The 23743-nt window shown below is 40.3% G+C and overlaps 2 protein-coding genes across 4 annotated transcripts in view; one reads left to right on the top strand and one right to left on the bottom strand.

Moving 5' to 3' along the window:
- Positions 1-12949, top strand: part of CC2D2A (coiled-coil and C2 domain containing 2A) — a 44878-nt gene extending 31929 nt beyond the window's left edge. Inside the window, exons 25-37 of the mRNA XM_088539985.1 lie at positions 747-856; positions 968-1064; positions 1538-1636; positions 4000-4176; positions 5423-5443; positions 6436-6639; positions 6823-6912; positions 7612-7725; positions 9326-9460; positions 10487-10609; positions 11226-11284; positions 11785-11962; positions 12735-12949. Of these exons, the coding sequence (XP_088396111.1) occupies positions 747-856; positions 968-1064; positions 1538-1636; positions 4000-4176; positions 5423-5443; positions 6436-6639; positions 6823-6912; positions 7612-7725; positions 9326-9460; positions 10487-10609; positions 11226-11284; positions 11785-11962; positions 12735-12923 (1596 nt within the window). The 3' untranslated portion in view covers positions 12924-12949. The remainder of the gene's footprint in view (positions 1-746; positions 857-967; positions 1065-1537; positions 1637-3999; positions 4177-5422; positions 5444-6435; positions 6640-6822; positions 6913-7611; positions 7726-9325; positions 9461-10486; positions 10610-11225; positions 11285-11784; positions 11963-12734) is intronic.
- Positions 12950-14082: 1133 nt separating this feature from the next.
- The window catches only part of FBXL5 (F-box and leucine rich repeat protein 5), a 29835-nt gene continuing 20174 nt past the window's right edge, over positions 14083-23743 (bottom strand). The window contains exons 7-11 of one of the 3 annotated variants that reach the window (XM_088539963.1): positions 23246-23394; positions 22974-23056; positions 21296-22015; positions 19710-19858; positions 14083-14725 (exon numbers count right to left, since the gene is read on the bottom strand). In XM_088539963.1, coding sequence (XP_088396089.1) covers positions 14649-14725; positions 19710-19858; positions 21296-22015; positions 22974-23056; positions 23246-23394 — 1178 coding nt within the window. In that variant the 3' untranslated portion in view covers positions 14083-14648. Of the gene's footprint in view, positions 14726-15716; positions 15776-17504; positions 17626-19709; positions 19859-21295; positions 22016-22973; positions 23057-23245; positions 23395-23743 lie in introns of those variants that run through there. The other 2 variants (XM_088539962.1, XM_088539961.1) reach the window with 2 other exon arrangements.

Genomic DNA, 23743 nt, shown 5'->3' with positions numbered 1-23743 from the left:
AGGGAATAGCTACTGTGCAATGAATAGTGGTAGGTCTTTTCAGCCAGAACAGCAATTACTGGGAGCTGGGGAGAAGGAGGAAAGTGCTAGAGATGCACAATTTTAGTAATCTGGAGAGGTTGGATAGAGATTGACTGTTCAGTGGCTTGCTCAGAACGAGAGCTAGGGATCTTTAAAGCTCAAAGGAGCAAGGTTCAAAGCAAACAAAAGCAGGTGGTTCTTCATGCAGCAGCCAGTAGGTTCCCGGGGAAGACACTTGCATGTGTTGTGGACAGAAGAGCTTTGCTTGCATTGCAGCGTGAAGGGCTGGTTTCAGATGCAGCTGGGAATCTAGCAGTAGGCGTCTTGGATTATGGGGATGCAAATACGCTTTTTTTCGGCTGGTGGCTGGATCACATGTTCTGTTTTGATTACCTTTTTTGATTAATTAGCCAGTAGCTTTCCCAGTCTTTGGTTGGGGGGCGGGCGGGGCTAGATATGAGTATATACACTTGTATTTAGAATGCACATCACTTTTTGGAAATGCTAACATATAAAAATAAATTTTAAAACTCATAAATGCTTAAATGCTTGCCTTATGAGTGCAAATTTTTTAAGGTACATGAAGGTGTATTTGTCTGAGCAGGACCAGTCTGACCTCCACAAAATAAAGTTTTATTCTTCCAAATACATTGTAGATGGAAAATTTAGTATGTTCTAACAGATTGTTAGAAGAGCATTTTCTTTTATTTGATTGTATTTGACAGGTTTTAGTCCGTCCTTTTGTGGAAGTTTCTTTTCAGCGAACTGTCTGCCGGACAACAACAGCAGAGGGTCCAAACCCTAACTGGAACGAGGAACTTGAGCTTCCATTTAGGTATGGCAAATTAAAACTAAATCTTTTCTGAATGATAATAATTCAATTTGAGTATATGTGCTTAAGTTTTCCTATTTTATTTGAATAATTTTTGTTATTTAACCTTGCCAGAGCCCCTAATGGTGATTACAGCACCCACAGTTTGCAGTCAGTGAAGGATGAAGTGTTCATTAATCTTTTTGATGAAGTGCTTTATGATGTTGGAGAGGTAAGTTCATGCTAGAAGAGCACACTTCAGTGCAGGTCTTTTTTCTCTCTTTTGTCATTCCTTCCAATATCTAGTCAATATGGTAAGATAGTGCTTCCAATCAAAAGACATTAATTAGATTTTAATTTCAAAAGGTCCTTTTACATACTAGCAAAATATTTCATTGTAAGATTAGAGCTTATCACACTTTGGGAAGATTCTAGTGGACTCTGTGTCAGATTTTTGAATTCTCCATCAGAAGTTATAGAGGAGATGAATCCTGAAATGTAAGCAGATTGTGGCGCATGTGACTTTTCTGTATTTGTTCAGCATATGGCAAGCTTGAAAAGCATGCAGAATAATAATTGCCTTATTAGTAATTGATCTTAAAATAAATTAAAAATTAAAGCAATAAAAAAATTATTAATACCATGATTAAACCATTGATTGATTTAAAGAAAATTAAGTTTTATATCAGGCTACTTTTTTAATAGGACGATCATGAAAGAGGAAGTGGAATCCACACTCGAGTTGAAAGACACTGGCTGGGATGTGTTAAGATTCCATTTACTACTATATATTTTCAAGCAAGGGTAAGTGTCATAACACTTTATGCACAATAACAGGCATTACAGAACATAAGTGTCATGGGATTCAAGAAAGCACAGGATTCTTTCCATTGCTGACAAATTTTGAAGAGTGTATGTCTGAGCAGTGCTAGTCCACTTGCCTCTGCTAGGTCACTAATATCAGATGCTACCTTCAGTTCGGGAGGTCAGTGAGTGAGACTGTTGGAAAGCTGAGGTCCTCCACTGAATGAAGTTTGTGTTGACTTAAATAAGAGGCAAGTAGTAAGAAGACCTTACTTTCTTTTAATAAATCCTTGGCCATTCTGTGCAGGCACCATCATTATGATAGGTCAGCAGGCAAAGAAGAACACAAGCTCTTTTACTCTTTGCAGTGAAGTGCTCTGACCATAGAATTAATGCATTGGGCATGAAGTTCACTTGAGTGTAGTGTGTCTGCTCACAGCCCTTTGCAGCTTAAAGGACAAACTTAAACACTTTAATAGATTTCTTACCAATAGATGGTGAAGGACAAAGTTTGCAAAGCATACTCGAGGACAAAGATAGACCTCAGTTCTTCATACTTTTTTTGGTATGTCACTCTATTGTGAAAAGAGACCAGTTGGAAGATCCCTATCAAATTAATTGCCGATTCCTCGCTTGAGGGGGTGTTGCGGATTGTCTTTGCTGTTTGAGTGTCTGGGTGAAGTGTGAGTGCCTGCACAGTTCTTCCCAGCATTCGAGATCATTTGCGTAGGAACAGGACTTCTTACTGAAATGAAAATAAATCTGCTCAGTTCAGCAGTTGCATCAAGGTGCATCATGTAATTACATTTCAGCTGCAAATGAAGCATTTCTTTATCCTGTTAGACTAACACCGCAGCAGAATTTCTGAGTGGTTTGCTTAGAGTCTTCCCATCAAGACTTAACTTTGTTCTTAGATGTTTGATGAGAGAGACTATCAACAAGAAACCATTGGTCACCTGTTGCACTGTAGATGTCCTTCCTGATAGCAGCCATCTCAACCAAAATAGACTGGCATTTGATGCTTCACACACTGCCTATTTTAAACAGCAAAAAAATTTGCCAAAGCGATGTCTGAATTCTATTAAAATCAAGAGTTTAATCCACTTGTTTTTCTGTGTATACTTCTAGTGCTGACACTTGTCCAAGCAAGTGGGGGCAAAGCCCTCTTTTCTGACAGGTGCTTTCAGAAAAACCTTATCTCCTGTTTGTGATAGGAGGAGGAGGCACAAAGGGCTGGTGAGTCCGTTATAGCACTCTGCCACGGGGAAGTCGGCTGCATGGATCCGAATCATATATTATATACGCATTGAAGCGGTATAAGCAGCCTTTGTGTGCAAGGTGACCCTTGCTCAGGCGAGGTGCCTGAGCATTCACACGAGCATTAGGTTACTCCTGAGGGCCCTGGGTGTGGTGCTCCCTTCAGGAGGGTAGGCCCCTAGCCAGCTTCTCTGAGTCATTGTGCCAGGTAAATAGTGCTCTGTGGAGACTGCTGCTTTCCCACGGTGTGAAAATACACACAGAAAAGCACTGGAATGCAGAGCGATTACTCACCTGTAAATACTCTGAGAAGTGTTTGCATATATGTACATTCAGAACTCCTGGTCATCTGCTGTAGCTGGCGTGTGTATGTAGCTGGTATAGCTGGGCTTCTGCTGTAGCAGCTCTGAAAAGCTTTCATAATTTAGAGATGGGGAATAAAGTAGGTCTGACATTGACTCCTCAACTTTATATATATATATATATATACACACATATACACGCACATATATGTAAATATATAAAAATAAAAATGTCTATGTATATATACATATATATATATATGAAAATCTGTTGGTGGATAAGTGCTTTTTATGAGTAGAGCATCAGTTTGATAGTTATACATTATCCTTCCTGCACGATGTTTGTCTTCAAACATTTGTGTTTTGCTTCTTTCAAAGTACTTATCCTAGGTGAACTCACGGTGTGCATATGTATGAAAAAATCCATGTTTCAATAAAAAATGGTGAAAAGCTGGTATTCTTTCTTCTTCCAAGAACTAGTACGTATGATTTTCCTGATGTTAAATTTTAGCTTTCATAAACAAAAGAGTCCGAAATCCTGTTGCAAATAATTTTAACAGGGAAATTTCTCGTGTTTTCCTCACAGTCAATTAGTATGTACCATATGTGATATTATTGTTTTGTACTTCAGAGTAAGATAGAAATCAAAGCAATAGAATGAGATTTGAATATATGTAATAAATGTATATGAGAAGGAAATTTTGGGTTTTTTGCTTTTATTGTTGTTTTTTTATTGTTATTCATGGTTCTGGACAGTTGATATGTACATATGTACATATGTACATTTCTCTGTTTATATAACAGATCGATGGTACATTCAAGGTGGACATTCCTCCAGTCCTTTTTGGGTACAGCAAAGAAAAGAACCTGGGAAACGACCGAGGTTATGACTCTGTGCGAAACCTGAGTGAGGGCTCGTATATAACGCTGTTTATTACCATTGAGCCACAGCTCATTCCTGGAGAGTCGGTCAGAGAAAAGGTAATTAATCAGTAACTGAGCTTCCTGATTTTTGCTTCCAGTGGTGCAGCTTATGAGATGCATATAAATACGTTTAGTGTCCTGAAGGACATGACTGCAAGTACTGAGTGTTCCAATTCAAGAGTTTTTAGCTCAATTCAATATAACTATACTTGTTTTGCTAATATTCTAACCACTCACAAGCAAATGCTGAAATACAAGGTTATCTGTTTTGTGCCTTCTGTACTTTTTTGTACCTGCTCTTCCCAATTCCGTGTCATCAGCAGAAGTGCTGAGCAGGCACTGTGTTCCTTCATCTAGGTCACAGGATGAGTAGATTGAACGATACTGGCTCCAGTATTGACCCCTGGGGTCCCAGCCAGCCTCCCACTAGACTCGGTGCCACTGACCCCTCTAAGCTCTGCCTGTTGGGCCAGTTCTCAATCCACCCCACTGCTCGCTTGACATTGCTCCTTGGACCTGACCTTGAGTCTTTCAGCTTCAGGATGGGAATCACCAAGAATTAGTGCTTGTTGCTGACTTTATATGAAGCGAGTGGAATTAATTTCCTAGTGGATAATGGCATCACATAATCACAAACCAGAAGGTTACTAGTCGGGGATGGAGTCAGTCTCAGCAGAGAAGAAAAATGCACAGCCTGGGCTTCCATCCACACTACTGCTACAGTTCAGTAATTCTGTGTGTCCACGTGCCTGGGGGAGGGCAAGGGGAGAAGAGGCAAAGGAGCTTGCCCTGGTAGCATCTGCGTAGTAAGAGAGGTCGTTCTCGAGAATGACTTGTTGCCAGCACCGTCCTAGTAGTTGAATTACTGAACTGACTCATGGACAGAGCTCATGCACTACATCAGAAAGAAGCCTACCATATTGCAGTTGTGAATCACATCTTTTTCATGTAGATGTGTGCTTAAGAGTATTCTTTTCTTTTTCTTTCATAATTCTGTCATAGAGACATTAAATGCTGTGTCTTTGCTACTTGCTACTTTGCTACTCAGGGCTAAACAAGCCCTGAGTTTTGCCTTGTTTAGATAACTTACCATAGAAAGTGTTCATAGGAAAATGACAAAAAATAACTGAATATGTTTTTGTTGTCCTTTATTACTCTGCCTACAGATTCTATCATTTGAAGTACATGTATACTGTTTTAGCATGCTAAGCATATTTTTAATTTAATTTTACAGCATCTTTTTTTTTTCTTCCCTTACCATTTTTTTCCTCTTTCTTGCTGTCCTGCCTGAATTTCTATATAGATGAATGAAATGCTTAAGAAGGTACAATATTTATATTTTAACTCAAAATATTCTTACTGTTCACTGCTAAAGATTAATTTGATTTTGAGCCAGGCAGCAGTCTTCTTGCATTTTGAATGTAACATTTGACTCTGGTATAATATAATATTTCCAGTGAGTTAAATTAAATTTAAAAAATGCTGAAGGCTGCATATTTCAGCTATTACTTATGGCTAGGAAGACTCAGCCCGTTTGCCTTCTCTGTGGCAAATGTCTTGCTACAGGGCACGACCCAGCAGTTTCACCATTGGTTGATTTGAGAAAAGGGATAGCAAAAGATGAAAAGTTTTGTGTATCAAAATATTATGAAGAATAAATTTTAATTCTCAGCAGCACTAGAAAAGTACAATGGAGTCTAAGTAGAAAATCAAACTGCTTTGATTTTAAGACTTTTAAAAGATGGCATGATGACAAAGAGCAAGTAATTGTTGTTACATAATTAGATGTGTGCTTTTGAGTCCTGCATTTTGCTTCTGGAAAATGTCGTGTAAAATCATTCCATGTATGTTAGACAAGTCTGACATACAAGAATTCACCTACAGGTGTCTTTGGCCTTCTCTGCAAATATTTTTTGGTATTGTCTAGGGTTGTCCCAGTATGGTTTGTATAAAAATTACTAGGATTTTGTGCTTGACCCCAACTGTAGTTTTAATAGTCTGACTGTAATGTGAATATCATGTAGGGTCATTCTTCTAGAGTAACTAGTAGGTTGTAACTGTTCACTTTTAAATTAATGTGTGATGTTATCCCTGCAGTTTTATTGGTACAGGTCATTATGAGTGTTGATAAGTAAACACAAATCACCTGATACTTCATTGTCTGTCTGTGAGTCAAAGTACATACTCGAAGGATATTTCAGAATGCTATTAGGAAATAATTTTATACATAAATGGTAAAATAAGGCAAAGCATAGTGAAGTTAAACTCAAATTATAAGTAAGACTATTTTCATATAATTTCCACTGTCTTTTGAAGTTTGATACCCAAGAAGATGAGAAGTTGCTCCAAGCAGCAGAGAAGTATGAAGCTGAGTGTACATCCAAGTTTCCAAGTCGCCAGTGCCTGACAACTGTGATTGACCTTAGTGGGAAATCAGTTTTTATTACCAGATATATAAAACCTCTGAATCCACCACAGGAGCTTCTTGATGCCCACCCAAATAGTTCTCAAATAACATCAGTAAGTACTTAGAAATGATAGCAAAGTTATTTTAATGATTTCATGGGATACAGATTTCAGAATGTGTGTGTTAGGTGTGCATGCATGCGTAGGCACACAAAGGGCCTACACGTGCTGTATAGGTAAGCTTTTCCTGAATGTGTGAATCTGAGGAGCAACTTGCTCGGTTTTGTTTTCTTGCAGGAATTGGTGGCTCGATATGTTGCTTTGATTCCTTTTTTGCCAGATGGTGTGTCGTTTGCTGGAATTTGTGACTTGTGGAGTACATCAGATGTAAGTAACATAGCAAAAGTTCCCTGTCCTCTTGCTTGTGATGTAGTGTCCAGGCGGCTCTGCTTTTGGGGTGGGCAGTTTAGACTGTGAGCTCTTGAGGTCCCTTCTGACCTAAATTATTCTGAGATTCTTTGATGGTGAGGACTATTTTTATTTCTAAACAATTTATTTCAAAGAATGCATTATTTCATTATCTGAGGACCAGTGCTTGAGAAAAGCCACTCGTCCTGATGTAGGTGTGCCAATATTTTAATCTTTGATAAGTTGCAATTGAGCAATTGCTAAGAATACCTAATATTTTAAACTGTTCCTGTTTTTTTCACTTAAAAAAACAATCAAAATGTTTTGTCAAGCTCAGGTAAGAGGATGGTGACTGATGATGAAGGTTTTAAAGACAGACCTAAAGTAGGTGATTGTAGTTCCAAAGAACTATGGAAAAAAACATTGCATTTAATGTCAGATATGATGTGAGGTTTGACATTCTACATCATATATACAAGTAATTCCTGACATCTATAGATTGGCAGCAGGTAGTAAGTCATAGGTGATGTTTTTCCCTTGTCAATACTTTTCTGCAAAATTTAGAATAAGCCAGAAGACAAAGTCCTGTTTTGTTTCAGAAGTGTTGGGAAAGAGTATTAAATGCAGAGCTGATAACTAAGAACTACACAGTAAGACTTTTCTTTGTATCTCAATTAGCAATTTCTTGATCTTCTGTCGGGAGATGAGGAGGAACATGCTGTGCTCCTGTGTAATTATTTTCTTGGTATGGGAAAAAAGGCCTGGCTTATAATTGGAAATGCTATTCCTGAGGTGAGATGATATTTTCATTTGGTCTGAATATTAATCTATATTCTCTGAAGTCTTTGTGTCCCACCAAGGGATAGAATTGTCCCATGTTGGCATATTCTTCCAGGAAGTAATCTAAACATTGGAGCTCTATTTTGTCAGAGAATGAAAAACAGATTGCAAGCATATCTGAGTGTAAGTATAGTCTGGTTTATATATTTGTTCCTGGACCTTTGCTTCCAGTCTGAATGCAGTAGCAGCTGTGGTCCTCACAGTACAGCAGCAGGTATCTGCAAAGCTGCGTTGTACTTTGACTACTATAAATGATCAGTCAGGGACAAGGGCTGTGGAGAGGGTCTGCAAGGTGTCTCAGCTGTGAAGAGACAATCTGAGACAGAGTAGGGGTGGGACTGGCTAAAGGGAAGGTGGCAGGGGAGGGTTTAAGTTCTTGCCAGGGATTCTGGCTGGACATACACGTGTCTATCCAGCTGATCAGAAAGCTGCAGCAAAAGTAAAGGGCTGTTTAGCTGTGAGGAAGTGGTAGCATTTTTCAGGCTCAAATGGTTGATCTTTGCCTTGTGTGACTTAGTCTCCTGTGCACCTTGTTCGTGCTGGCTAAGACTGACTGAGAACTAAAACACTGAGGTTCTTTGCCCAGGAAGAGATGCATTTTTTCCCATGAAACACTCAGATGGCCAAGTAGCCAATATGCTCCTTTGAAAGACACGGGAGACTGTTTATAATGTTGATTTCTATCGTTAGCATCTCAAATTACAAAACATTTGTGAAGGTTTTGATCAATAGAAGTGAGGGAACAATCTTTGATAGACATGTTTCTTTAGCACGTTCTCAGGTTCTGCAGCAGCAGGAACAGGCACTCGATTCTGTTCCGTCTTGTCCAAAAACCATGTTGATGGTAGGACTCCCTAAGGAAGCATTCAGTGCATGTATGCTGTTAACGGGTGGAGGCTATTACAGGTATTTCAAGGGGAGCAAAAAAAGCCATGCTCAGCATTGCAGACCAATCCTTCAAGCTGCTGTAGGACCCACCAAATTCCAGGAGGATGGGAGAAGGAAGGATGGATAAATATGGATGGATGGCATGCAGCTGGTCAGAGAGGTGTCGTACTAAGGCGCTTTTACATATAGCACTTTTACATATAGGCAGACGTTTTTAATCTATCATAGTTTTGTATAGATGTGAGAAAAACCTAAATTTACCTCTACAAAAGAAATATACAATGTGATTTTCATTATTATGTTTAACTGATTTTTTCATAACATAAAACTACTTCCTCTGCTGAGGGAATGAAGGAGTCTTCTGGAAGTGATTATTTCACATCAGTTCTTAGTTGAACTAGGATGACTTGTAGAATTTATATTTAAAGAATGGCTTGGGGCTGTGTGCTTCAAACATTCCTCTGCCACTTAAAGGAGACAAAAAGCACGTAATGTTCTCTGTTAGTTGATTGAATTGTAATAATCTGTAAATTCTTCTAACCAGTTTGCCAAAAAAAAAATACTATTAATCTCAATAGTAAAAATTGAATACTCCAAACAGTACATGGCATACTATCTTTGGAGATGATTTTTAAACATCTTTCTCATTTTTTTTCCTTCCTAGGGAGCAACTGCATATGTGTTAACTTCGGAGCAAAACCATTATACAATTTGGAATCCCAGTACTGGATGCTTTTATGGGCAGTTTGATACTTTCTGTCCATTAAAAAATGTGTACTGTCTGATCAGCTGTGATAATGTAAGAGCTTCCAGGCTTTCCATATTTCTGTATTCTACTGTCTCTATATATTCCCTACAAGAATTGAAACTGTTCTTTTTTTCATTGCCTGTATCATGAGTTCGTGCATTAGTTTAACTACATCTCTGCTAAGTAAGTCATGGCATTAATTATTTTATCTGATTTTAGTTAGGATTTTCAGCCATATGAGCTAGCTAAGTAGTTAAAATGTGAACTTTTTATCACTATTTAGGCAGATCATAAAGTCATTCTATGTGATTTTCGTTACGAGGTTTTACTTAACCTAAAGTCTGTTGAAAATAGCATGTTTTTAATTTTGCAACTTGTTTGGCCTTAGAGGGTGTTCGGCTTCCTACCTCTTACCAGCAGCTCGGCAGAGCTGGTGTTTGCAGGAGACACGGAGCTGCAAAAGGCCAATCCCTTTGGGAAGAGCCATTGAGCGGTGGGCACAGGCTGCGGGGGTACAAAGCAGGCAAACCACAAGGCAGCAAGAACAACTGCATTGATTTTTCTGTCTGCCATCAAATCTCCTATTTGCTATAAAACAAGTAACATGAATGCCTGTTCACAGTATACCGCTATTCCTAGTGTGGCTGGCTCACGTAAGAACTGTGAGCTGAGCTTGGGGCAGGACGTGGTGCAGAGGGGTTGCTGCACGACCCCTCCACGAAGGCGGCAGAGCTGAGCCTGGCTGGGAGGCACCTGCGCCTTTTGGCTGGTGCCAGAGTAAACTCCCTGCTGGGCTGGAGGCGAAAACTCACCGCTGACAAGGACACGAGCACCAGGGAGAGATGTGCCAAAGTCTGAAATGGGAGGGAAGATGCCCAAGACGGGATAGACTAGCCCTGTCCCCGTGCCAAAGCCGTATGTGCCCTGGGACGATGCAGCATTGGCTTGCTTCACATGAATTCACACTGCTGATTCCTACAGCACATCAAGAATGTATAGTATTTGATTTCTGTGTGTGCAGAATGTGTTCCATTATGTGCTAAAAGTTTCTTTTACATACTGTCAACTTTATTTTAGATCTGGTTTAATATTCAAGAGTATGATTCGCCAGTGAGGATAAATTTTGACACCAGCAAAGCAAAGCTGTGGAAGTCCTTCTTTTCAAGAAGCTTACCCTACCCTGGCCTTGCCAGTGTTCAGGTATCAATGTACCCTTTACCCACTAAATTTGAGGGAATGGGAGATCACAGACACTATGTAGAGGAACAGACTGAGTTCTTTGGATTGCTGTGATTTTACAATATTTTAATATACTTAATATATTTTACAAAATGTTTTTAAAATACCAAGGAGAAATACTTCGAAATGAATGTGCATCTGTTGTCCTCAAAAATGCCCCTGTAAGAAAGCTCTGAGGACAACAGCATAGAGGGACAAATTTTTAACAAAGCCAAAAAAGTGGCTCGATACTGTAACCTTTGTCTATCAAGCAGCCATGAATTTCAGTCCGTACTAACATGACATGAATTTCTCTACTGTTAATCTCATGCATAAAAAATGAGTGAAGATTACTGAAAATAAATAAATAAATGGAGAGTTACACACATTGGCTTCTTATGTTCTTATTTTGTTTCATTTTACTAAGTAATGGATTGTTCTGGCGTAATTGTGAGCTTATTTATATGCACTATGACCACAACAACGTAGCTTTAGGAGTTACTGTACAGCTAGGAGAAACCGTAGTTTTTTAATATTTTAACAACTTTTATGTTTTTAACTTTATGTTATTTAACTTTAATGTTTTATATATTACTAGCCTGAAGAATTAATATATCAGCCTTCGGACAAGGCAGCTGTGGTGGAACTACAGGGCAGGTAATTCTACCTCTAAACCAAATACTGCCAAAATTTTAAATGCCTTCTCACTAAAAGAGGAGCAGTGTGCAGCACTCCTCAAGAAGCTGCTTTGAGGGTGGGGAATTTACCATGGTCTAAACCAGAAACTCTCCTCAGCAGTCTTTTTTCATTCCCTTTAATGCAGATTGACAGAAGTGGGGGGGAGAAAAGAAAGCACAGCTGAGCAATTCCACTGTTGCAGAATTTCTTAGTAAGCTAAAGTAGATTAGGGGCAGAAAGAAAGGAGAGGAATAGACTAAAACTGGTGTAAGCCCCTGGATTCCTCTGCTCGTGCTGAACACGGGGATGTAACACAGCAAAGGGCTGTGCTGGCAGTGCTTTCCTGCACGTTTAGGTATTGATGAGTTTAACTGAGGTCACTTGTATTCCCCATAATCTATATGCAGCAAGTGGGTCAAGGGAGAGCATTTCAGCTGTCCAGTAAATACTAGCATGTAATAATATGCATTTCACTGCAGGATTGAAAAAATATTAAAGGAGAAGATTATGGAATGGAGACCAAGGCATCTTACACGCTGGAACAGATACTGTACGTCTGCCCTGCGCCACTTTCTGCCTCTGCTGGAGCAGAACCGTGGCAAAGACGTGGAAGAAGATCATCAGGCAGAGCTGCAAAAGCAGCTAGGAGATTACAGGGTACAGTTGTGAGAATGTGTGCCCTGTGCTGTGAAACTAATGCATGAGAATGGCAGACCCTGCAGGATCTGTATTTACTTTCAGCATCATTAGATGGTGCAGAACCCTGTTAAAAGCTCATTGCTCACCCCAAGTCTTGAGTGCCTGTACACGGAAGGATCACAAAGGGCAGTACTGATGGTCCATTCTGCTCTGTTTGAAAATGTTAGAGAGGGGCTGCTGAATGTAAAGGAGAAGTGGCAGCCCTGTTCTGGTACTGCTGTATCACAACAGCAACAATCTCTACTACATAAACACAAGTGCAGTTTATAAATGCAGGCAGGTGGTGGCGCTTGGTGCAGTTGCTCTCAAGTCCCCTCTGTAAACACCTAGTGCCACAGCCAAGTGCTCTACTTCAGCAAGGCACTTTGCTCCACCCTTCATTTGAGCAGCTAATTTTTTCCCCTTTAAAAAAGAGAAAAGAAAGTTTAAGTATTTACTAGACCTATACCTCTATCATGTGTGTTTTGCAGAAAGAACAAGTGGTGTCAATACTGGACACCACTATAGTAAATTCCAACCAAGTTCAAGTGTCTGTTCCTGTTGGACATGGTAAGTATTCTGGCCAAACACCTCAGACACTGCAGATGCAGGAACACAAACTGCCACCCCTGACAGGGCAGAAAAGAACTTGAATCAACAAAACAGAATTTAGAGTGATTTATTTATTCTGGTACTTTACCTTTTGTTACTGACTTATGTGTGGGGTTTTTTTTTCATTCTTCTCTCGCAGGTCTCTGGATTTCCTATTCACATGCCCTTTTCTGAAGTCAGACCTTTAATAGAAGCTGTACACAGCACTGGAGTTCACACCATTGATGTTTCTAACGTTGAATTTGCTCTAGCTGTATATGTTCATGCTTATCCCCAAAATGTTCTCTCAGTCTGGATTTATGTTGCTTCACTTGTACGAAACCGGTAGTGTGGACGAGGCCGAGCACCTCTGGAAACTGGCTTAAGGAGGGGTAAACACAACAAGCTACCCCTCTACTTCAAAAGCTAGTGAGAACTGATTTTCAGTATTTTTTAAAATGTCTATTTTAATAAAATATTTGTAATAAAAATCTATGGGGAAGTGCTGGTTTTTACACTGGAAAAAAATGTGAAATATTCAGCTACACATTATCATAACAAAAGGTGATTATAAACATGGTATACTAAGAAAAAAAGTCAGATCAGTACTGCACTAGTGCTGTCAACTATTAATAATACTCTAAGTACTTGCCCTGCTACTTCAGTTCTTCCAAGACATCAATAGTGGGTTGAATTTAGGGGAGATGTTCATCAGACTATATCAAGCACTGAGAAATTAGGATTTTTGAGTTGAGCTCCAGACTGGGTTCATTCCACTTAAGGCTTTGTGTGCCTGCTCTTCCTTTGGAGCCTTGGGGCAGCACAAGTTTCCTGTATAGTCCAGAGAAGCACCTCTGGATGAGAAAAGGAGCAGCCCCCCCTGCTGTCACCTCCAGCATCTCCCCCCTTAGGTGGGGATTCCTGCCACAAAGGGACATGGCCAACACCGTGTCCTGCAGCCGAGCCCGGCCTCAGCCCTGCGTCCAGGGCTGCTCACGGCAACAGCCAGCAGTGAGGAGCAGGACACGCTGCTGGGTGGGAACGGCTTGGGAACCAGGACACACACGAAGGCCCCACTCAGTGCCTATCACTCACCAGCTGGATTCAGTCAAGCAGCCAGGGACTAGCTCTAACATTTGGTAAAAGTAAATTTGCACAAGCAAATTTAGTGTAGCCCACTCAGAAGCAAGATCTGTTGGAACAGCACCAGTCCTAACCTCTCCTGTAGGCTTTGAGCAGAGGTACATATCTGCTTCCAGCAGCTCCACACATCAAAACCAAACTGGGTCATCCATTCCAGTCCCCTACCTTTGGTTTACACCTCTGATTGATAACTGACTTCTTTGGAAACATTTCCAAGCACATCTCAAAACAGTCACAAGTTCTTTCCATGTTTGCAGAGCTTGTGGCTCTGCAAAACAGCATGTGCCTCCCCCAGAACAAGCTCTGGAGCCTACTGATACCATATACATGGATATTACAACTTAAAAGCACATATATTCCATATATTTGACATAAAACTTTTTTATTGATGGGAATGTTTTATTTGAGTAGGTTTCCAAGCCCAAATACAAAACCAAATGCCAAAGGAAGGTGAGATTTTTCCCTAGTTTGCAGTATAAAGAACTTGAGGATGAGAGGAAAGGGGGAGAAACAAGGCTTCTAAAGATGTGTAATTGTTACCCAAATGCAAACAATACATTTAAAATGATTTGCAGAGCTCTATATTGTGGATTAAAAAAAAAAATCCCATTCACTTAACACAAAATAATCCAGTAGACTTAAGTGCCAAACTTGGAGAAAAGTGGCATTAAAAAAAAAAAAAGTTTTCCCATCTTCCCCAAATTATGTAAAATAAACCCCAACACCTTCAAATCAAATGAGATTTTGTGAGATTGTTACAACACTGTACAGTACACTCAAATAATGAAGATTCTTAAGTTGTGGGGAGGGCCAGGCTAGTAGAACCAATCTCACTCCAAGGCTTGTTAACACAAGATGCGAACTGCAAGTAAAGTGCACAACAGGGAGCCTGCTCAGCTAGGGGAAGGAGCCCGAGCGCGGAGGTCAGCGGTCACTCGCCAGAGCGGCAGCAGGCCCGAAAACCACACTGCAAGTTCTGGCATCCACTGGCGGTTTCGGCATGGGGACCTGCACAAAAACAGAAGGAATGTGAAAAGAAGAAAGCAGGGCTTTTTTTCATTCCTAGCCCCTGATTATTCATTGAAAAAACTGCAATAAAAATCAGTATTCTTCATTCAGCACTGTGCAAATCTGAAGCACTGGTGACGTCATTACAGCAGGAAAACTTCATGTTCTTTTCCAAGGCTTTCCTCTCTGATACTTCAGTCCCATAGCAATAATGCATTCAAAATAGCACAGATGTATGATGTTGAGAAACACAAAATCACTAAGTCTCTCAAAACTATCTTTCAGAACTGAGGTAAATTTGCACAATGCATATTTAACTTTCAAGCTTTCAAATTCAGATTAGGACAACAGCATTACAAAAAAAAACTCTCCAAAATTTCTGCTAACGTAGAGAGTTTTTATTTTGGAAAAAAAAATAGTTTTCTCCATGAAATGCTTCCCTGTTGGCTAGACTTTATATTTTGTCACTAGAAATTCAAAGACTGAAAAGAAAAGCATCTTTATTATCACTGCAATTATCAAAAATCCTAAATCTAAAAATTAGTCCAAAAAGAAGAGCTGCAAGCACAGACAGGGTAAACAATATTGTAATTCTACCCACCTCCACTTACCTTGCTTACTGTTAACTCTTTAATTTGAAAAATTAAAACAATAAGATAGGAAACTTAAATTTATTAGTACAGGCTATTTCCTGCAGCCTTATGTCTGATTTAGAGACACACGTTTATATTCTGGTTGACCTAACTCTGGCACCCAACCTAACTCAACAACGCATTTTCAATTCAATTCAATTTCAATTTAGCAAGAGGCTAAAGGACTAACCAAGACAATGCCTCTTTTCCTCTTCAGTAACCAAAATACAAGAACAAAGAGTATTTGTGAAGTTTTTAATATATTTAGAACGGACTAGCAAGGTAAGGTCAGCATGGTTGTCAAGCAAGACAGGTCGCTTTTTCCACAAACTTATAGTCATAATGCAATTAATTCCCAGGAGTCTGGTGTCAGGAAATCAGCTTTTTGCTTTATACCATACCTCAGTGAAGCAATATTCTAAAACATAATGAAGTTAACCATTTTATTGATGCATGAGACTGAATAAAACAAACCTGAAACCATAATGTAGGACAGTATGCAGGATATACTAAGACTTTCAATAAATTCAGGTTTTTGACAGAGCAAAATTCTCTCTTAAGCAGAGCTCAGCAGAGAACTCCGGGGGATGTCCTCCCAGCTTCCTGCCCATCTGGAAAAATCACCATTCGGCCCTACCTCTTCCTCTATCCTCTAGCCACCTTTTCAAGCTTAATCCAGTCCTATGGTGACTGAGGATCTTTGATGGCCCTTTGAGAGCAACCTTACGAAAGGCTTCCTGAAAACCCACACTGACGGTGTCTACTGGATCTTGTTTTCCTCCTAGTGTTCGCCAACCCCTTGCACAACTCCAGCAGGTTAAGCAAGGCACTACTTCCTCTTACAGAAGCCTCTTTCCCAACAAACCAGTTTTACACACACGCTCAGTGACCTTGTTCTTTGGTACAACTGGCAAGACGACGTTACCAGGGATGGACACCAGACCCACAGGTCTGCAGCCTCCCCCAAGGCCCCCAGGCTCCCCGCACACCCCTTTTTGCAGCAGGAGGTGGCACGGGGAGCCCCCGGGCCCTGCTGCCAACACGGCACCTGTCCGGTCTATCGGGTTCAGCTCAGACCAAGGCAGCTCGGTCAGACTGACGTGTTAAAATGTAAGAACAAACTATCTCCGCCACCCCTGTTTATGAGGAAGGTCATTTATCTCCTCTACATTATTCTAGTCCTTTTTTAGCTTTTCTTTTTACCTCTATCTGCTACACACTGCAGAATTCACTTGCCTTTTGATACCCTTAAATTCACGCTCTTTTTATTTCCATAGCTTTAACATACCTGACTTTTCACTACACTCTACTTTTATCTGTTCATATAACTGCTCCTGACTTCATTCAGACTAGACATTATTTTCAAACTTTTTCAACTCTTTAATCCTTCCCAAAATACACTCTTCTGATTTCTTTTGACCCTACATACATTGGCTCCAATTCATTTGTCTTACTGAGCCACTGTTTCTGCTAAGGAATATAGCAGCAACGTGGACTTCCATTTCTATCGTTGAGGGAGCGTGATGGTCGTTTCCACAGGATAACTCAGATCTTACAGTGAATCAGCAGAGTTCCTCTCTTTCCACTGACTCCGTGGTAACACTGCTGCTGGCACCAAGGCATCAATTAAGTGCCTAAATTACAAAGCAATGAGTTTGGCGTCAGTTTACCTGGTGAATCAGCCTTCATCTTTATTCTCAGACCTGCCACAGTATAGATTTATTGCTGCTTACTTCCAAACTAGATTACTGCAATGCTCTTTACTCAGATGCCTCAGGTGACCCAAAACACAGGTCTACTTATTTCCCTGATGACTTCATTTCATTACATGTACTAGCGAAACAAAAAAATTGGTCAGTTTTCTAGAGAGAGGTTAAGCATTTCACCAGTGCATGACCGCCCGGACTAAGAACATGGTGAAAAGCCACAGGGCCGGCACGGCTGGCTGCTGTTCCACATGCCCTTGGCAACACCGGTTTGGGTCCCGGGCCCGCGTCCGGGTCTGCTGCAGGAAGAAGGCGGCGCACGGGAGCGAGGAGGTCCCCCCGCGCCGCCCTCCCGTCAGACTCGGCGCGTATACAAGGGATCTGAAAGAGGCTGCAGGCCAAAGCAAAGCCCTGTGTCAGCAGACGACAAAGCGGCATCTTAATCATTCAGAGGTGACTAAATTCCATGCTGTTGGTTCCAACTTTTTGTTCTGCAAGACTGACGTCTTTTCCGACATGATCCCCGAACATAGCTCCTTCCCCGCAAACAATCCCTGATAAGCTGGTGGGCAAAGAAAATTATGAAATTATTCTCTACAATGCTTATAGATCAGCAATCTTTGAACAGCACTTAATGCAACCTATATATACACTTAAAGAAACAAACTGCTTCAGATATGGATTTTAATGAAACAGCCGTTACTTTCCCTACAGTTACTCTAAAAATACTAGATGATACAGAGTAAGGTGTCAGGGAAATCCAACTGCCCACAGGGTGGAATAAGGCACTAGTTTAACACTATAATGATACCACAATGAAGATTTCTTTTTCTTCCCACTTACATAAAGCTGCAGGTAATTCAATACTTCCCATTTCAGAATTTTACTTTGATGTTTTTTTATTGGCTTCCATCTTCCAAAAAAGAAAAGCAAATAAAAACACCTGAGATGCTATAATTTCTCAACAGTAGTCAAGTCAGAGCATTTTTTTTACATTCTCTCTTGCTCGTTTATCAGCAGAAACTGCTCATCCAAAGGCATCTGCTTTACAGAACAGAGCAGAGCTTATAGCCCTACAGCTTAAAGCAGGCAATGAACAGAAAGAAAGAAACAGGAAGTGAATCAGGACAACTTTACAGAATTATACAAGAAATACTCTGGCTAAATACAAAAAAACAAGTAATTTTTTGGGGAGATTATGCTACAACAAGCCTGAAAGTGGTGCAAAACTCCAACAAGTGATACTAGCTTTGTAAACTAATACAAAGAAGATTACATTTTAGTGACAAGAATAAAGGAGAAATACAGAAATAGGTAAAGAAAAAACAGATCACCAACTCTGGTATTACCAACAGAAGTGAAAAAAGAGGAGAAATAGCAAGGAAACAGATATAAAAGGAGAAGGTTTTTAAATTTATCTTTGAAGATTTCTTTAAATTCAGCATAATGCAGAAAGGAAAGTCAACAAAAGAGTTTAAAAGCAACCTTGAACTGTCACATTGAAATGCAAGGAGATTTTTAAGAGCCATAGTTTGGATAAAACAGAAGGAATTAACAAAAATGGAAAATGTCTCAAAAGAGAGAGACAACAGCCAGCATCAAAAAAAGTGCAAAAAGATATGCAGGAATTGTGGAAGCCAAATATGATTTCATTTTCAAACACTTTCATTTCTACTGTCAAGATCCAGTTTACCATCTTTTATCTACTGCAGGGGATTCAATAACCAAACGTAAGTGCAGCCTTACTTGTAGGACTAAAGCTCTGCCTTCCTACACCTTGAAGTGGCTGCCTCTCAAAATAGATGCAAATTGAGCAAATTGAGCTGAACTAATGGGGAACATGATTTCAAGTTTCATTAATTCAGAACCCCAGCAATTAATCGGTACATCCCTGTGAACTCATGCCTTCCTTTTTTTCCGCTCAGTCTGTTGCACTTACCTGTTTTCACTCCATATGTGGAACGCAAGCTATAGCATCATTTGCATCTCTGATCCTACAAATTCTTACCCGTCAGGCATAATAAACCCAACTCCAGTGCTGCAAACTCTGAAAGACTTCCACTCTATTTTATGCATTTATCTATACATCTGAATGCTTCAACTTTAGACCCATCCCTAAGTCAAGCAAAAACAGGAGGAAAAAAAAATGTACAAGGACACATGACAGCAGAAAAAAAAAAATCCTACAATATTAGTGACGGCATTCTCTTCATGCCAAGCTACAGTACTATGAGTTTTGTTTTGTTTTTTAAACAAAGCAAAAGCCCCTCTCCTCCCCCCCCCAAAAATAATCACTTTGGTAATAATTTCAAGCAAAGAGGCTCCCATTACACTGGTACCAAAAAAAAAAAAAAGAGGGGGGGCGGAATAGATATAAAGAGGTAGAAATTTATAACTTAGGGTAGTACAAGTGCTAAAAACCAGATAGGTGGATGAAAAATGCTTCTCCAGGTAACACTCGTGTGCACAGACCTGTACCGAAAAGACTTAAGTACAGAAGTCTAAGAAAAAGCAAGAAGATCTGTCATTTTGTGATTAGGCCATAGATGTCAGGCAACAAGAGAGGCCTGTTTCACTTTGTTTTAAAGTGGTCTTACACCCAGCGTGACTCCCCCCGAAGGCCCGTGCCCTCACGAAAGGCGTTACCGTTGATGTTGTCGCAGTAGTAGAAGTGCTCGTCGTTGAGCGAGGGGCAGGCAGCCACCAGGTCCTGCAGGCCCGCGGCGGTCACGGCGAGGCACCCCGACAGGTTGAGGTGCTCCAGGTGCGGCAGCCCTCCCGCCAGCGTCAGCGCCCTGCGAACAGAGACGGGCACACGCGCTCAGAGCCCGCACGCACGCCCGTGTCCCACGAGGCCGCCAGCGCGCTCACCCAATTCACGAGGCAGCTTTTAACAAAACCCAACCGCTTCGCCAAAGCTTTTAGCTGGAAGCCTGGCAGCGCTGCGCCCCAGGAGGGAGGCAGCCAGCTCAAAGTGGCACCTGACAGACCCGATTACATCAGCTGGTTTCTCCTGAAGAAATCTCTACTGGTGCTGCCTCTCTTGGCCAAAATACCACCATAATATTCAAATGGAAAGCCCTTCTTTTTCCTCAAAATGCAATACAGTTCAGCTGCCAATGAAAACACCTCATAAACACATCAAATTCGATTGATCACTCCCAGTAAGACTGCTGGGCCCTCAGCGAGATCACAGGACAGCTAAGCAGCCTCCAGCCACAAACAAGCTCCTCTTGTGATACCGGGCGACAACACTTCTGAATGGAGCCAGGACATAAAACTGGAAATGCCCTGAGCGCATCGAAGGGCAGCTTTCTCTTGTGAGCAGACGAAAGCAGAACTCCTAACCTCCAAGGCAGCTATCAGCCGTTTAAAAGAAGCCAACTGAAAAACGTTTCCACTATGAGGTTTCCGGTTCTTCCCTAGGGATGCACATTATTCAGACAAACGCAAGCCTACCACTTTTGTGCAGCACACGCTCTCAACTCTTCAATAACTTCCCTATCCGACAAAAACTTGGAAACCTGCACTACTAAGCCCTTCCTATGAGGGCACTGTACCCCTCAAATGAGGGTGAAGTATTGGAAGAGCACAATCCCCAGCACCAGCACTCTCTCTCATTTGACTACAACATACAATATACGCAGACACAAGGTCTTCTGCAGTTAGCAGTAAATGCGACAGGACATCGCAGTAGGTGAATGAAAGTATTCCAGTTTTGTCCTGTTTTTATTATGAAACATTAACCATTTTTCAGTACAATATAAAATATCAATGGTAAATAATGTCACACAAGAACATTACATACAACTCTTCCAAAGCTCAGTATCAACGCTCATACCAACTATCCTTTCCTCCTTATGTATAAGCTCACATTATTTATATATGCCTCCATAATTATGTAATTACCTGCACAAGTTAAATAAAATGTTGCTCCAGCTTTTTAAAGTTCCAAGAGCATTCGTAAGTTTGACGGGCATCATGAAAAAATAATAATTCAGTGAGCCATCACTGAATTTCCTGCTAACATGCAAGGAAAACCAAATCTAAAAGCCTAAGTGCTGCCTTGAACAGGAGGTGCACAAAAGTACTTCAGAGGATGCTTCTCAGTAAGATTATTTCAAAGAAAAACAGACCAGATAGATACACCCCAAAACAAGTCAACTGTTACAAATACAATTAGAAAAGACAAACTCCACTGCAGCCAAGTAGCTCATAAAGTGCCTTCTCACCTGAGAGCACGATCTGTGACCTGGTAACATCCAGATAGACTGAGAAACTGAAGAACTCGTGCAGTCTCTTCACCTGATTTTTCACTCCCAGAGTATGCAAAGTCTTTTTTCTCTGACTGTTTAGTCCTTGTTTTTTTACACAGTGCAGAGGACTCGGGAAGTGCTCGAATAGTTCTTAGTGCTGTCCCAGCACAGCAAAACGAGTGACTGCAGTAAATCAAGTCAGTAGAAGCACAGTGCTGCTGCCACCCTCTAGTCCTTAATCCATAAATACCCCTAGCATAGCAAGACGCAGAACAATTAATATTGGCTGTCGGTTCCACAAGACAAAATCCTTCAACGTTTCTGTGTCTCCACTCCGCAGCATCTTCGATGTCTGCTAAGTCATCTGCATCTAGCATCCATACGTAAGCAGCGTTGAAGCTTTCTGAGCTGTCAGGTTTAGTCCAGTGATGCTCACTACCTCCTCCCTCAATGAGATTCTCATTGCTCATCTCGTGGAAACAACTATACTTCTTGTTGGACTGAAGAGCAACATCTTTATTTTTCCATAAAGTCTTGGCATTCCTGTTTCTGCAGCTTTTCAGAATGCCTCTGTTATGGTGAGTTGATATGATACCCAAAGCTCTGGAAATCCTCTCTACTGCCACATCCGTGACTTTTTCGCAGCCAGATAGATCAAGGTGGCGAAGATTTTGACAATAACCAACTGAAGACCAACTGAAATCAGGAAAAAAAAAAGTCTCTTTTTAAATTTTTGTTCAGAAACAACTGCTAAGGCTAAACATACAAAAGAACATATCCTAAGGAAAGTACATACTTAAATTAAATCACAAAAGATCCCTGGACTTACATACAAGATTTGATACTGCAAAGTACTGTATATAAACCTAGAAAAATTGTCTACTAATTGTCTACCACCTACTTTAGACTGAAAACATTAGAACATACAATACAGTAGTTGGAAAAAAAAAAAAAAAAAAAAACAGTTCCTGCTGCATATAATGTCATTCCCTAAAGCCTTTAATTCAACTAGAACTTCTTGTTCGGACAAGCTGAAAAATGTTGATACAAATTCAACACACAAAAATCTGGAGTATCACACTGACAAAAAGGTTGCGCACTGGAATAGCCACTAAAGTTCCAATATCACATTAAGACTCAGTAGTAAAAGCTCTACTCATCCCATTAAGAAATTTTCTGAAGACCTCTATAAAACTCAGAAATTGACATTAACACACAGTTCCAAAGCCTTGGAGCTTTCCCTGCCATTTGAATACAGTTTCTTAAATAACAGTACTACAAGCACTACCAGCTATATCTGGAAAAGAGCTACATGACACCTCTGAAAAACTTCCCAAAGCTATAGGCAATTTGAAGGTTTTAAAACCACAGCAAAATACAATTATTGAGGATTGAGGATTGTTGAAAGGTGATATGCATGCAATAGTGAAGCCAGGGTGTTTTGGTTCATGACCAAAGTTAGATACTTTACTTGGTATTTTAGATTTGTTATTCTGTTTTTGTTGCTGGTTAATACGTGAATCTTAGTTAATCCTAGGGTAAAACATAGGGTTGTAGACATGTTTTAATGAACTTCCTCTCAAAAAACGCTAAGTTCTGCTTTGAATACTACAAAAAATAAATAAATAAAAATAAAAAATGGCAGTTAGCTAACCTTTCAAACGCAGAGTCTGATATATCAGTTTGAGTGAGATCCAAATATTCCAAGTTGGGACAAAGCTCCAAGATCTGTCTAACCTAGAAAAGGAAGAATAAGAAAACATAATAAACCAAGGAAGCTGCAGACAGTGTCAGAAACAAAGCACACATTCATATTCAACTGCAACTCATTTTCTCTAACAATAGGGTGCTTTAAATTCAGCAACATCAGTTATTAATTACAGACTGCATAGCCACAATTACTAATACAAGTTTCATATTACATACCATTTTGCTAGACGCTGCAGAACTGTAGGCCAGTACTAATGTCTTCACTGAAGGGCCTACATGTGGGAGGACATTATGAATTAAGCCATGAAGTAAACGCTTTTCCGTCTGTGCTATATTAATGGCGAGTGAATCTTCAGCTGATTCTTCTGCAAAACAATCCAGAGAGAAAGACTTAAAATATGCTTTGAATCACCTGGAACTTCTCATCAGCTTGCATCAAACAAGTTATCCAGAAACTAATGAAAGCTTAACAAGACATGAGTTTCATAACATACCTCAAGCTTCTGTGGAATTCTAGCTCAAGAAGTTACTAAAGCCTCATCTTTGAGGTCTGTATACCTGCCTGAGAGTTAAAGAGTTTAATTCCAAGAGCAAGCAAAAGTTCAAACGCAGGTGACCATGAAGTGATTTGGAGAAATATTTACTTCAGATTATGAACTGCTCAGAGCAAGTTTAGGAGTTATACCCACTTATTTGCTTTAAGCAGAAATTGCA

This window comes from Tinamus guttatus, unplaced genomic scaffold (assembly GCF_059628265.1).
Source record: "Tinamus guttatus ecotype Peru unplaced genomic scaffold, ASM5962826v1 Tinamus_guttatus_pri_ptg000052l, whole genome shotgun sequence".
NCBI lineage: Eukaryota > Metazoa > Chordata > Aves > Tinamiformes > Tinamidae > Tinamus > Tinamus guttatus.
The sequence above is the reverse complement of the archived record's forward strand: the minus strand, read 5'-3'. Positions and strand labels throughout refer to the sequence as shown.